Source organism: Mus caroli, unplaced genomic scaffold, assembly GCF_978045245.1.
Source record: "Mus caroli unplaced genomic scaffold, Mus_caroli_1 scaffold_10, whole genome shotgun sequence".
Classification (NCBI taxonomy): Eukaryota; Metazoa; Chordata; class Mammalia; order Rodentia; family Muridae; genus Mus; species Mus caroli.
This window is the reverse complement of record NW_028227265.1, coordinates 58,715,161-58,729,108: the sequence shown is the minus strand read 5'-3', so window position 1 is coordinate 58,729,108 and position 13,948 is coordinate 58,715,161. Positions and strand designations below refer to the sequence as shown.

At 51.1% G+C, this 13,948-nt stretch overlaps 2 protein-coding genes across 2 annotated transcripts in view; both read left to right on the top strand.

Moving 5' to 3' along the window:
• Positions 1-1,037: 1,037 nt before the first annotated feature.
• On the top strand, positions 1,038-5,587 carry Cist1 (colon, intestine and stomach enriched 1). The gene is made up of 4 exons (XM_085843859.1): positions 1,038-1,141; positions 3,070-3,708; positions 4,721-4,881; positions 4,988-5,587. Exons 1-4 carry the CDS (start codon positions 1,063-1,065, stop codon positions 5,033-5,035), a joined length of 927 nt encoding a protein of 308 aa, XP_085699985.1. The 5' UTR covers positions 1,038-1,062; the 3' UTR covers positions 5,036-5,587.
• A 1,168-nt stretch (positions 5,588-6,755) lies between these two features.
• The window catches only part of Pde4c (phosphodiesterase 4C), a 30,881-nt gene continuing 23,688 nt past the window's right edge, over positions 6,756-13,948 (top strand). The window contains exons 1-3 of the mRNA XM_021170153.3: positions 6,756-7,225; positions 7,372-7,424; positions 10,964-11,169. Coding sequence (XP_021025812.2) covers positions 7,383-7,424; positions 10,964-11,169 — 248 coding nt within the window. The 5' untranslated portion in view covers positions 6,756-7,225; positions 7,372-7,382. The remainder of the gene's footprint in view (positions 7,226-7,371; positions 7,425-10,963; positions 11,170-13,948) is intronic.

Below are 13,948 nucleotides of genomic sequence, written 5' to 3'. Positions count from 1 at the left end.
GAAGCTGCTTATGGGATGGATCCCTGGATACGGCAGTCTCTAAATGGTCCATCCTTTCATCACAGCTACGAACTTTGTCTCTGTAACTCCTTCCCTGGGTGTTTTGTTCCCAATTCTAAGAAGGGGCAAGTGTCCACACTTCGGTCTTCATTCTTCTTGAGTTTCATGCGTTTAGCAAATTGTATCTTATATCTTGGGTATCCTAAGTTTTGGGCTAATATCCACTTATCAGTGAATACATATTGTGTGAGTTCTTTTGTGGAACCTTAATTATTTTCCAGGGGCCACAGGTCACTAACAGGGAATCCTGTGTGTCACATGGCTAGTGATTTGTAAAATGTCACATCTGGGACCAGTGAGATGACAGTTGGTTAAGATGCTTGCTACTGAGCCTGTGTGTTTGATCACTGATGGGGAGAGCTAACTCACCTATCTCCCTGAACACACACACACACACACACACACACGGCATGTAGGGACACACCACATAAACACACACACTATATGAAGGAACAAACACCAAATATACATAAATTAACCTGTGACAGGCACACACCTGTCATCTCAGCATGGCTGGCTGAGGCAGGAGAATCACCAGGAGGTTTGGTTTGGGTCAGCCTGGGCTACACAGTGAGACCCTCCATGGCAGGGACTAGCCCACTTTGACTTCCTTAGCTTGCTTGTACCTCCTTTAGAAAATGCTAGACGGTTCTAGCTGCATCCACCGTGCTGTGAGACCTACCAGAGAAGGCATTTCCACCTAGGTGAGCCAGAGGAGTCTGGCGGCCAGAGAGACATGGGTATTCAAGTCAGGTTTGGGGCAGCCATAGAAGGGGTATCCCTGGGTGTCTGGGGACAGGGGCCACCACGTGTCTTGAGGCTTCAGGAGCACAGTTCACCCCGTGCTGAGGAGGCGCTGGGGTGCCAAGGAGGAAGGAAGGGCTGGAGGGAACCCCAGAGCCCCGCGCAGCCCGTCATTCCTGCAATCCGCCGGCAGGGGCCGCGCGTGGGCCAGGCACTTCTAACCTGGGCGCGCACCTGCAGCCTGGGCAGACTGCAGGAATGGCGAGCTCCTGGCTGCTGCCCCTGGCGCTGGCTCTGCTGCTGTTCGGCGACTCCTCCGTCATCCTTGCATCCAGGGGTAGGCTGGTGGAGGGAAAGGGAATGGCTCCGGTGGACAGTGGGGCCGGGACACAGGGCTTCAAACCCTACTCTCCCCTTTCCTCTCAGACACAGTAGAGTTGGTAGCAACCCCTTAGGATCATCTGAGTTAGGCAGAAGCCAGTGGTTTCCGGGACACTTCAGGGGCTTCTAGCACAGTCCTGCCCCATCCAGAAAGTGATGAGGGCCTACACAGCCGCCCCCTTGTCATACCAGGGATCTGGGCTCACTTTCTGTTCATTCACTGTCCCTGTTCCCTTTAGGAGTCGTGGTGACAGACTTCCTTCCAGCTTCTTTCTTTTCTTTTTCTTTCTTTCTTTCTTTCTTTTCTTTTCTTTTCTTTTCTTTCTTTCTTTCTTTCTTTCTTTCTTTCTTTCTTTCTTTCTTTCTTTCTTTCTTTCTTTCTTCTTCTTCTCTTCTCTTTTCTTTTCTTTTCTTTTCTTTCCTTTTTTTTTTTGACAGGGTTTCTCTGTGTAGCCTTGGCTGTCCTGGAACTCACTTTGCAGACCAGGCTGGCCTCGAACTCAGAAATCTGCCTGCCTCTGCCTCCCAAGTGCTGGGATTAAAGGTGTGAGCCACCACCGCCCGGCTTCCAGCTACTTCTTTAGACAGTTGATTTATAATAGTTGATGGTTTTATTCCGAAAGCCCCACAATTATCCCTGGAAGCCCAGACAGGCTCCAGCCTGTGGATGACTCTATTAAGGACAATTGGCACAGCTTCCATCTCAGAGACGGAAAAGTGCAATACCAGGCACATTGCCAAAACACCCCTATTTTCCTTTATTTTTTTATTTTTATTTTTTGATGTTTTTCAAGACGGGGTTTCTCTGTGTAGCTCTGGCTGTCCTGGAATTTGCTCTGTAGATCAGGCTGACCTTAAACTCAGAGATTAGCCTGCCTCTGCCTCCTGTGTGCAAGACTAAAGGCATGAGACAGGTTCTACTCTCCTTTCTGTTTAACTTTCCAGAAAATTATAAAGACCTATTTGGTGCTAGGTTCTTAGTAGAACTGGAGATTGCTACCACCTCCTCTGTCATCACTTAAAACCTTAATTAATTAATTAATCAATTAATCAATTAATTAATTAATCAATCAATTAATTAATCCTGGTTTGGCTTAGGGTCATTTCACTTCCTCAGGAATTTCTCATCGAGTCTACTCACATCCTTAGGTTCCTTTGCCACAGGGCCTGGGAGACTGGGGTGTGGGAAGTGGGGTCAGCACCCCCTTTCAGAACCTAAATGTTATTTCCTCATATGTGCTATGTGGGGTGAGGCATGGGCTGGGCAAAGCAGCCATTGCAGCCTGTGCCCTGCACACCTGGGTGGAGCGACCTGGATCTGGAAGGAAGCCATGGAAGGAGGGAGAACAGGAACTATCTCCACAGCCTCTGAATGTCTCCAGGATGGGGGAAGGGTGCCGTGGGAGGCGAAGCAAGGCAGGAGGGAGGGATGGTGTGTCAGAGACCTGAATCTTGGTGTTGGCTCGGCGGTAGAGGGTGTGGCCAGCATTCTGGGGCAGAGTTCAACTCCTAGTTTAGGTCAGGGCTTCCCAGTTCTCAGGGTTCTAGAAAGTTCTGGATGTGGAGGTCATGCCTGCACCCGAGTGACAGAGCTGAGTAATGTTTCAACTTTCTGGGACTGTTTCCCTTTCTGTAAAGCAGAAGTCACAGGCAGTGATTGAGTTGTAACAGGTGGCACTCCAGAGCCTAGCTCTATGGAATCAGGCAGGGTTGCATTAGGCGGGCCAGAGCGCTGGCAAGCTAAACGCAGAGCGCTCATGTTCAGCCACAGGTATGCCGGCCAGGGGCTGAGATCGAACTTAAGCAGCGCTCCAGCCCAGGATGTCCATTCGCCAGCTTCATAGACACATATCCACATCTTGGTTTTGTTTTGTTTTTTTTCAGATGTTGATTTCACACTATTCTTGAAGAGTTTAATAGCAGAGAAAGGCTCTGATAACACCATCCTAAGTCTAGAGATACCCCCTGTCCCCACCTCCACAAGTCCAGAGACAACCCCTGTCCCCACCTCCACAAGTCCAGAGACAACCCCTGTCCCCACCTCCACAAGTCCAGAGACAACCCCTGTCCCCACCTCCACAAGTCCAGAGACACCCCCTGTCCCCACCTCCACAAGTCCAGAGACACCCCCTGTCCCCACCTCCACAAGTCCAGAGACAACCCCTGTCCCCACCTCCACAAGTCCAGAGACAACCCCTGTCCCCACCTCCACAAGTCCAGAGACAACCCCTGTCCCCACCTCCACAAGTCCAGAGACAACCCCTGTCCCCACCTCCACAAGTCCAGAGACAACCCCTGTCCCCGCCTCCACAAGTCCAGAGACACCCCCTAATTCTACCTACACCAGTCTGGAAACCATATCCCCTCCAGATTCCACAACTCCAAACCCGGGCTCAGCCTCCCCAGAGCCAGAGACAGCCTCTCTCCCCACCTCTGGGTTCCCCAGTTCCGAGCTGACCACCACATCCCAGTCCACGAACTTGTCTCCACAAGGGTTGTCCACTGTGTCCAGCCTACACCAGGGTGAGTGTAAAGATTGGCTGAAACCAAGCGGATTTCTGAGTTCAAGGCCAGCCTTGTCTACAAAGTCTACAAAGTGAGATCCAGGACAGCCAGGGCTATACAGAGAAACCCTGTCTCAAAAAACAAACAAACAAACAAACAAAAAAATTGGCTGAAACCTGACAGCAGGTCTGAAACCAGTCAGCAGGTGGCGACACAGACCTGGAAGTGTGTGGGCAGGCCTGAGCCACAAGCCATCTAAAGCCATACTTTACTGGGTCTGTGGCCTTAGTAACTTGCTAGTGTGTGCTGGCTCCTGAGGACACAGCCATGTGCAAGAAAACAGGTTTCATTATCTACATGTCGCTGTGTGTGGTGGCCCAGTGCTGTGTTCCTAACACTGCGAGGAGGTAGGAGGATGGCTTCAAGTTTGAGACTAGCCCAGGCCACATGGTGGGTCCCTGTCTTTTAAAAGATAACCAAGGGGATGGGAGGAAAAGAAGAAAAAGAAAACCAAGCAGGGTGGTGGCGGTTCAGCACTCAGGCAGCAGCAGGTGGATCTCTGTGACCTTCAGGACAGCCTGACAGCCTGGTCTACACTGTGAGTTCCAGGATAGCCAGGGCCAGAAATGTCTTGAAAAATTAACAAGAAGAGGAGGAACAGAAGGAGGAAGAGGGAGAGGAAGAGGAGGAGGGTAAGAAGAGGAGGAAGGCAAGAAGAGGAGGAGGAGAGGAGGAAAAGGAAGAAAGAAAAGAAAAGAAAGGAAAAGAAGGAAAGAGAGAGAGAGAATGAAAAATCCACATGAAATTATATACTTGTTTATAAACAGCATAGGCCCTGGAGTACCTTAAGGGCTAGAGCTCCTGACTAGAATTCCCCAGTAAGGGGCTGAGGCGAGGCTCAGGGATGGAACTTTGCTTAGAACCCCTCAGTGAGGGGCTGGGGCGTGGCTCGGGGGAGCTCCTCCCTAGGAACCCTCAGTAAGGGCCTGGGGCGTGGATGTGGCCAGGGCTGACCCTTTCCTCTTCCCAGATGCAGGCAGCCTCTGGACCCCCACATCATACAGGAACCCCGGTGTGGTGATTGCTGTGTGTCTGCTTGTGTCTGTCTTACTCATTGGCTCTGCGTTCGTCGCTGTGAGACATTATAACCGAGATGCCCCAGCTTTCCATAATCTGGATACGGTATCTATGGTGAGATGGGTACAGCCAGGGTTGGGTTGCTGACTTCCCAGTAGTCATCCCCCTGCAGTAGAGCCCTGTGGTGCTTAATGCCAATCTATGTGTGTTCCTCTTCTAGAGCAGCGTGAGTCAGAGGCTGCCATTTGCTGACCGCCTACAGTCGTGACTCTCAGAGGACTAGAGATATGGTGGGGGTGACACTTGGAAAGAGCAGTGTCTGGAAACATTCCCCCCACCCCCACCCCATACCCCGCTATCCTGACCTGGGGATAAGTGGCAAGAAGGACAACTGGAGCCCAGGAATTTCAGACCAGTTTGGCCCACAGATCTAGTGCACAACTCAGAAATGAATCAAGGTGATGAAGCACACTTGTCATCCCTGCACTTGGGAGGTAGAGACAGGAGGATCATGTGTTCAAGTCCACCCTGAGCTATGTATGGGGTTTGAGGTCAGCCTGGGCTACATGGGACTCTATCTTTAGAAAAAAAAATTGTGGGAGACTGGAGAGATGGTTCAGTGGTTAAGAGCACTCTCTGCTTTTCAGGGGACCAGGGTTTGGTTTCCAGCACCCACATGTAAGCCATCCCAGTCCCAGGGGGTCCCGTGGCCTCTTTTGCCCTCTGCAGTCGCCAGGCTCACAGGTGATACACAGACATACACGCAGGCAAAACACATTAAAAAATAAAACTAAATAAACATAAACTGAGTAAAGTCTCACGATTCATAGCTGCTTCCTGACTCTTCCTGAGGTTGAGTACCTCTTTGCCTTAATCCGGAGTCACACTGTTAACCCCGAGTCTGCTTTCAGGGGGGATGACAATCGGAGCATGTCATTTCAGGGTCAGATGACAGGGCTGCCGTCTCACCCCCACCCCCAGGACCTGTGTGACCCAGTGTCCTGGCAGGACAGAGGCCACTCTCCGAGGAACTGGAAGACCTAACCTAACGGGAGGCAGCCTGGGGAGCTACAAATCCATATGACTTAAGAAGCCCACCCAGGGCCGGGCGTGGTGGTGCACGCCTTTAATTCCAGTACTCGGGAGGCAGACAGGTGGATCTCTGAGTTCGAGGCCAGCCTGGTCTACAAAGTAAGCTCCAGGACAGCCAGGGCTATACAGAGAAACTCTGTCTTGAAAAACCAAAAAACAAAAAAAGCCCACCCAGGGCAAGTACCCAGGGCAAGTACCCAGGGCACGAAAAGGCCCTACAGTAGGAGAGGCATGGGCTTGTTTCCTGATGAAGACATCGCAGCCTACCTGGCTGTGAAGTGAAGAAGGGGTCCTCTGACTGCTGGAAGGAGCTGAGTTTTCCAGCAATCTTCAAAACCTTGGGGCAGGACAACCAAGTGGGCTGTGCAGAGGTTAGGGGGAGGAAAAGAGCTGGCTGCCTCAGCTCCTCTCTGCACACCCTGCTCTCCACCACTCCCTCAGTGGCTCAGGCTCCAGTCTGGGAACCCTTCAAGACAGCCGACTTTAGGGTGAGCCAGGACCCACTCTTCAGTACAGGTGAGGGCGTCTCCCTAGTTGCTGTGCTGTTTGACAGCAGATTGAAGTGACTTCCACCCACAGCAGGTCACACTCTGATGACCACTGGAGTAGGTGGTGAGAGGTCTCCTGGCCTGTCTGTGGGGGGAGGGATGTAGGGTGAAACATTAACTTGCTTCACAGCCACAGACTGGAGTGGCCTCAAGATCTCCTTGGCCCAGGCCACATTCCATCTTCCAGTCCCAGCTCCCTGGCTTTCCCACTTCTGACTGCAGCTCTAACTGGTGGGTAAGGTTTGACCAGAGAGTGTCATCAGCTGCCTGTACCAGCACAGCATAGCAGAACAGCTTTCCTAAAGCCTTGGGGTGCCTCGATTGGTACCCAAAAATACTAAGGTAACGCCTCAGTCTCAGGCTGTTTCTGTCCTCTGTCAGGTGTAAACACATTAACAAGTAAACCTTTGCCTGGCCACTCACCCCTCTCCTCCCCTCCCCCTCAGCCCTGTTTTGGTCACACACTTGGGCACACACGCACCTCCCTGCCCTTGTGGTCACCCTGCCCTTACCCCCTCCTCCAGTCCTGAGGGTGCCTCCTGGCTCGGGTCTTGTTTGGTGCTCAGTTAAAGAACTCAGCTGGGAGTGGGACAGGACCGTCTGTCCTCTGCTCCTGGGGAGGCCACAGAGCACACTCACAGCACAGGTCCCCACAGGAGCAGCTGGAAGTGAGTACCACACCTATGTCAGTGTGAGAAGGCCTACCTCTCAGGAAACTCGGCTCTCAGAAACCCACAAAGCGCAAGAGTCCCTCCGGGAGCTGAATGGTTCTCCTAGGTGACCTGGACCCAGGATTCTAGTCCCTAGGACTGGCCAAGGTAGGGAGCTTGGGCGGGGGTACCTGCAGCAGCCTCGCCAGGCAGCTGTGACTTCGCTGCCTTGCTGATGTGGCTCTGGGCTCTGGGGGTGTGGGGTGGCCCAGCAACTGGCTGGGACCTGGTCTTATTGATCCCTGTCATCACAGAAGCCTGCACCATGAGGCGGAGTGGCACGGCCCTGTCCTTCCTGTGGACTGAGGTGAGTAGGCCGGGACTGGGCTCAGTGCAGGAGCCGGGGACTGAGGTCCCTGCTCTGAAAAGGCCACATGCCCCACATGACACACGGGAAACTCAGGGACAGTGAGGATCCCTGAGCCCAGGGCCCGAATGCAAGATAAAAGTAATTTTAAATATTTGTTTGTTTGTTTATTTACTTATGAGTACACTGTCGCTATCTTCAGATACACCAGAAAAGGATATTGAATCCCAGTACAGATGGTTGTGAGCCACCATGTGGTTGCTGAGAATTGAACTCAGGACCTCTGGAAGAGCAGCCACTGCTCTTAACCACTGAGCCATCTCTTCAGCCCTAAAAATATTTTTTATTATTTTCTGTATGGGGGTTTCTGCCTGAATGGTTTGTCTGTGTACCACAGAGGTTAGGGCCCACTCAGGCTAGGAAAAGCCAATCCATGCCCTGAAACTGGAGTTACAGAACCCTGGTCTCCAGCTGCCATTGCTGGAACCACTGAGCTATCTCTCCAGACCCCTCTACCTTCATTTGTTTTAGATTTATGGTTTCTCTGTGTCTCTCTGTCTCTGTCTCTCTGTCTCTCTCTCTCTCTCTCTGTGTGTGTGTGTGAGAGAGAGAGAGAGAGAGACAGAGAGACAGAGAGAGAGACAGAGACACAGAGAGACAGAGACAAAGACAGAGACAGATTTTTTTCCAATTTTTTTTCCCTTTCAGTGTGACAGGGTCGTACGTAGCCCAGGCTAGCCTTGAACTTTGACTGCAACCAAATATGACGTTCTAATCCCTATGCCTCCAGCTCCACCTCCTAAGCTCTGGAACCCAAAGCAAAGGGAGAGCTGTTGCCTGTTCTGTGTGCTGCTGGGGATGGAGCCCAGGGCTCTGTGCTAGGCAAGGAGGGTGAGCAGCTATGAGTACTTGGGCCAGTGTCTGAGCCAGGAGGAGGCTGGGAGTACAAGGCTTTCTGTGGAACTGGCAGCCCCAGCTAGGCAAACAGGCTGGGCAACTGCTGGGCAGGCAGCCTTTGAAGTTAGTTAATTACCTATTTGCTTTTTTTTTTTTTTTTAACTTTTTTTTCTGCACAAAAAACTTTATTCCTTGATTCAGCAAATCATAATCTATTTTCCTCAGTTGGCTTATACATTCTGAGAACCTTATTAAGCTAAGTAACCATATTTGTGACAATTTAGCATGGCTAAGCGAAGTTTCATATTTGGCTTATTGTCTCTTTTTAAAAAATTTTTTTTTTGTTTATTAGGTATTTTCTTCATTTACATTTCAAATGCTATCCCAAAAGTCCCCCATACCCTTCCCCCACCCACTCCCCTACCCACCCACTCCCACTTCTTGGCCTTGGCATTCCCCTGTACCGAGGCATATAAAGTTTGCAAGACCAAGGGGCCTCTCTTCCCAGTGATGGCCGACTAGGCCATCTTCTGATACATATGCAGCTAGAGATACGAGCTCTGGGGGTACTGGTTAGTTCATATTGTTGTTCCACCTATAGGGTTGCAGACCCCTTTAGCTCCTTGGGTACTTTCTCTAGCTCCTCCATTGGGGGGCCCTGTGTTCCATCTTATAGATGATTGTGAGCATCCACTTCTGTGTTTGCCAGGCACTGACATAGCCTCACACAAGACAGCTATATCAGGGTCCTTTCAGCAAAATCTTGCTGGCGTATGCAATGGTTAAACATTTTTTTAAAAAAGATTTATTTATTATTATATTTAAGTACACTGCAGCTGTCTTCAGATGCACCAGAAGAGGGCATCAGATCTCATTACAGATGGTCATGAGCCACCACGTGATTGCTGGGATTTGAACTCAGGACCTTCACAAGTGCAGTCGGTGCTCTTAACCACTGAGCCATCTCTCCAGCCCCCTATTTGTTTTTGAGATAGACTCTCACTGTGTAGCCACGGCTGGCCTGGCACTGCTGTGTAGATCAAATTCAGCACCGCCCACCCGCCTTGGAATCCCTGAGGATTAGTCTTATGTCTATGTCCACCCCTTTTAAAAGGATTATATCTATTTAGTTATTGTGTGGTGGTGGTGGTGGTGAGGTGTCTTGGTGTGGGCTGTGGGGGTCAAGGACAATCTGTGGGGATCAGCTCTCTCCTTTCACTGTGTAGGACCTAGGGATGGAAGTCAGGTCGTAAGTCTCAGTGTCAAACACCTTTACCCACTGAGCCATCTGGGTAGACTTTTCCTACCTTTTAATTTAATGTTTAAATTATAGTTCCCTGGTGTGCTTTACTGTCCGTGCATCAGTGCAGATGTTAGAGAACAACGTGCAGGCATCTGTTCACTCCTATCAAGAGAGTAACAGGGAGTGAAGTCAAGTCGCTGGGATTGGTGGCAATCTCCTTCATCCGCTAAGCCATCTCACAGACTCATATTCTCTAAACTAAAACATTCTTTAAATAAAGAATGAGCGCTGGTGGCACACGCCCTTAATCCCAGCACTCTGGAGGCAGAGGCAGGCAGATGTCTAAGAATCCAAAGCCAGCCTGGTCTACAGAGTGAGTTCCAGGACAGCCAGGGATACACAGAGAAACCCTGTTTGAAAAACAAAACACAAAAACAAAAATAAAGAAATAAAATAATATTCCCAGAATAAAATACTGAAAGTGAGACCTGCACCCAGGCTTTCCCCTGGCACCGCCCCATGCTTTTCTCTGACCCTGCCCTCAGGCCCTCTGCTGGGACTAAAGGGAGTCCTACAGGAATCAAACCAGAGGCAGAGGGTATGTTTCTCGGGTGTAGCCGCTTCTACTCTCGCCCTTTTCCACTTATGGATATGCGCTGGTCCTGAGGCTATGGTCTCAGGCTTCAGTTTCCCCACTGACTCTTTTGATACTGGAGTTAGACCTTTAGGAAGTTCAGGAAAGCTGGGCCGCCTTCTGGTCCCCACCAACCGCACTCTGCCCAGTTTGTGCCGCCCGCGGAGGTCAGCACTGGACAGCTCCCTGATTCCCTTCCAGTCAGCAGCCCAGAGGAAGCTGGGGTGTGGCTCCTGCCTTCCAGGGCCCTGTGTTCAAATCTCAGCACCTAGTGACCATGTGTGAGGAACAAATTGTAGTCCTAAAACGATGAAAAAAAAAAAAAGCCCCGTAGAGACTTGATGTGTCAGGGTGGGGTGATAAATACCCATGGGGCCTCTACCCACTCAGGAGAAGGGGAGGCGATGGATGGGAAGGATTGAAAACTAATAAAGAAAAAAAGAATGAAGAAAAGTGTGGGGTTGAAGAGAAGGCCCAGCAAGGGCCAGTCTGGCTGATTTAATACGTGGGAGGGGGGCACTGGCTCGAAGGATGGTTGTCCTCTGCTTGTGGACTGTAGCATGTATATGCTCCCACACAAATAAATTGATTTTAAGAATGCAACAAAGCCATAACACCCATGCACACCCTCCATCCCACACACGTGAACAGAGGCCCCGACAGTAGGGAAGCCGGGCTGGTGAGAAATCTGTGAAGCTCTGGGTTCCCTGGTGACATGTGTGTGTGCACAAGACGCTTGCTCATGACTTCCTGCTGTTTCCCCAGCGAGTCCGAGAGCCAGTGGATTCTGGAATGGCCCCTGTCAGCCCCCTAGGTGGGGGTGTGATCCTGAGACGTTTCTCAGGGACCCTGCTGCTGCCTCCACTGTCCAGCCGCCTGGGGTCCTCTGGGGAGGTGGAGTCTGCTGCCCACGTGGTCTTCACGATTGGAACTCAAGGGACACAGAGAAACCTTGGCTCAGCTCAGAGCAGGTGAGCAGATGTACCTGCCAGGGAGGCAGGATGCAGATGCAGCCAAAGTCTCTGCACTCATTTCTGGAAAGTAGGTAGCAGGTAACTGCTCCTCGGTTGTTGAGAAAGAAGAGTCAGCCACATTCTGACCATAGAAGTCACACAGGGTGGGACAGAGAATCAAGAGCCTAGCAGGTGGACACAGCATATGACAGAGCAGTTGGGCTGGAAGGCCTAGGGACATAGGTAGGGGATGGACTTTACAAGACATCTTGGGGCACAATTGGTGGGATATTTTAGGGCAACAAATTTGACCATATTAGCATTTATTTTTAAATTGTCCAAGCCAGATGATGGTTGCTTGACACTTATGAGACTGAGGCAGGAAAATGGTGAGTTCCAGTTTGGCCTACAGAGCAAACAGTCTTTAAAATTTAAAAAAAAAAAAAAAGAAAGAAAGAAAGAAAGAAAGAAAGAAAGAAAGAAAGAAAGAAAGAAAGAAAGGCCTGCAAGATGGCTCAGTGGGTAAAGGTGCTTGCCACCAAGCTTGACAACCTGAGTTCAATCCCCAGGACCTGCACGTGGAAGAGAGAACCAATTCTCACAAGTTGTTCTCCTCTCCCTTACTCATATATGAATTAGCCATGTGCCTCGCCTCATGCATGAGAGAGAGAGAGAGAGAGAGAGAGAGAGAGAGAGAGAGAGAGAGAGAGAGAGAGAGAGAAACCTCATCTTAGTTAGGGTTTCTATTGCTGTGACAAAATACCATGACCAAAAGTGAGTTGGGAGAAAAGAATTTATTTGGCTTACATTTCCACATTGTTGCTCATCACTAAAGGTGGTCAGGAGAGAACTCCCACAGGGCAGGAACCTGGAGGCAGGAGCTGATGCTGAGGCCGTGGAGGGGTGGGTGTTGCTTACTGGCTGTGCCCCATGGCTTGCTCAGCCTGCTTTCTTACAGAACCCAGGACCACCAGCCCAGGGATGGCACCACCCGAAATGGCTGTGCCCTCCCCCATCAAGTCTCTAACTGAGAAAATAGCTCACAGGCTTGCCTACAGCCCAGTCTCATGGAGGCATTCACTTGAGGTGCCCTCATTTCAAATAACTGTAGTTTATGTGTCAAGTTGACATGAAACTAGCTAGGACAGACCACCTCCACCTGGGGTCGGAGTTCTGTTGATAAAGTACATGTTTAACATGTTTGAAGCCCTGGGTCCTGTCCCCAGCACCATAAAAACAGCTGTGCTGATACTTGGGGGCCTAGGGGGAGAGGGAGGCAGGAGGATTAAGAGTTCAAGACCAGCCTCACTTCAGGGGCTGTGGGCTAGAAGTGATGGTCAAGTTAAGGTGGAAACAGATCCAGGAGGAGACCCAGCAGAGCTGGGAGGTCGCTGGTGTGTGAACCAAGATAGGAGCTCAGCCTACCATGGTGGACACCCATGAGAGTGGGAGTGTCAGGGTGATTTCGTGGCTCTCTGTGTAGGTCACATGTAGTAGCTGATCTTTGCAGAGACCATGCTTAAACCAACTCCCCCAAGCTAGAAGGGAGGGGTCTGGGACTGACAGACAAAGTGACAATGGAAACCTTCAAGAGAGTGGGGTGGTGGTGTGTGCCTGTAATCCCAGCACTGGGGAAGCAGAGGCAGGAGGATGGCTGCAGGTTTGAGGCCAATGTGGTCTGTGTAATGAGTTCCAGGCCAGCCCGACTTACAAAGTGAGACCCTGTGTTAGTCACTGTTCTGTTGCTGTGATGAGACACCAAGACTAAGATAATGTATAAAAGAAAGCCTTTAATGTGGCATTTCCAGTCCCGAGGGCGAGTCCACGCCATCACAGTGGGGAGTGTGGCAGCAGGCAGGCAGGCAGGCATGTCCCAGGAGCAGTAGCTGAGAGCTCTCATCTTACCCACAAGCTGGAGGCAGAGAGAGGGAGAAAGACTGGACATGTGGCCTGGGCTTCTGAGTCACCTTCTACATGGTGACGCGTCCTAACTGCCACTCCTCCTAATCTTTCCCAAACAGTTCCATCGACTGGGGACCAAGCACTTGATCAAGAATATGAACCTATGGGGGTCATGTTCATCCAAACCACCACAGACCCTGCCTCAAACTCCAGGGGTGGAGAGGGAGGGGAGGGAGAGGGGGAGGGGGAGGGGGAAGGGGGAGGGGGGAGGTCAGGGGGAGGGGGGAGAGCACCCACAAGTGAGCACAGAAGCAGAAAGGTTCTCCTTCCATCATGTGGATTCCAGGGACCAAGCTCAGGTCATCAGGCTTGGTGGCAAGTGCCTGCACCAACTAAGCCATTATGTCTTCAGCTGGGGGATAGAGACAGTGCTGGGGACAGCTTCCGTGTCTCACACCCTCACAACAGTTCCTTCCCAGCACAGTGCCCTCAGGGGACTTTCACCAGGACTGAGGCATGGCTCTGCCATAGCCATCTCCTCCCACACACTTAGTGCTTCTACTAATTAAGATGGAAAGTGTCCTCACAGCTCTCTGACATTCTCCCGGAAATTCCCCCTGAGACTAGGAGGGGTGCCGAGTGGGAGCTTGAGTTTTCTAGAACTGGGAGGGAGGAGACAAGGTGGAGGTTTGGACAGGAATGGGGTGGGGGGGAGGCGAGCCCTGGGGTGTTTGGGGGCCAATGATATCATGTGCCATGGGGAGGGTCTGAGCATCCAGGAGGCTATAAAGACCCGGTGCTATCTGCAGTGTCCTGCTGGCCACCCTGAGCTCACAGGCAAGGTGGGTCATTACTCTAGTTCTTTAAGCCCAAGAGGTGGGGACATTCTTAGAGG

Bases quoted from the DNA above. Each gene is read 5' to 3' on its own strand.
- Cist1 (XM_085843859.1), top strand. From the start codon at position 1,063: ATGGCGAGCTCCTGGCTGCTGCCCCTGGCGCTGGCTCTGCTGCTGTTC. The intron at 3,709-4,720 runs GTGAGTGTAAAG...TCCTCTTCCCAG, and splicing joins TGTGTCCAGCCTACACCAGG to ATGCAGGCAGCCTCTGGACC. The intron at 4,882-4,987 runs GTGAGATGGGTA...TTCCTCTTCTAG, and splicing joins ATCTGGATACGGTATCTATG to AGCAGCGTGAGTCAGAGGCT.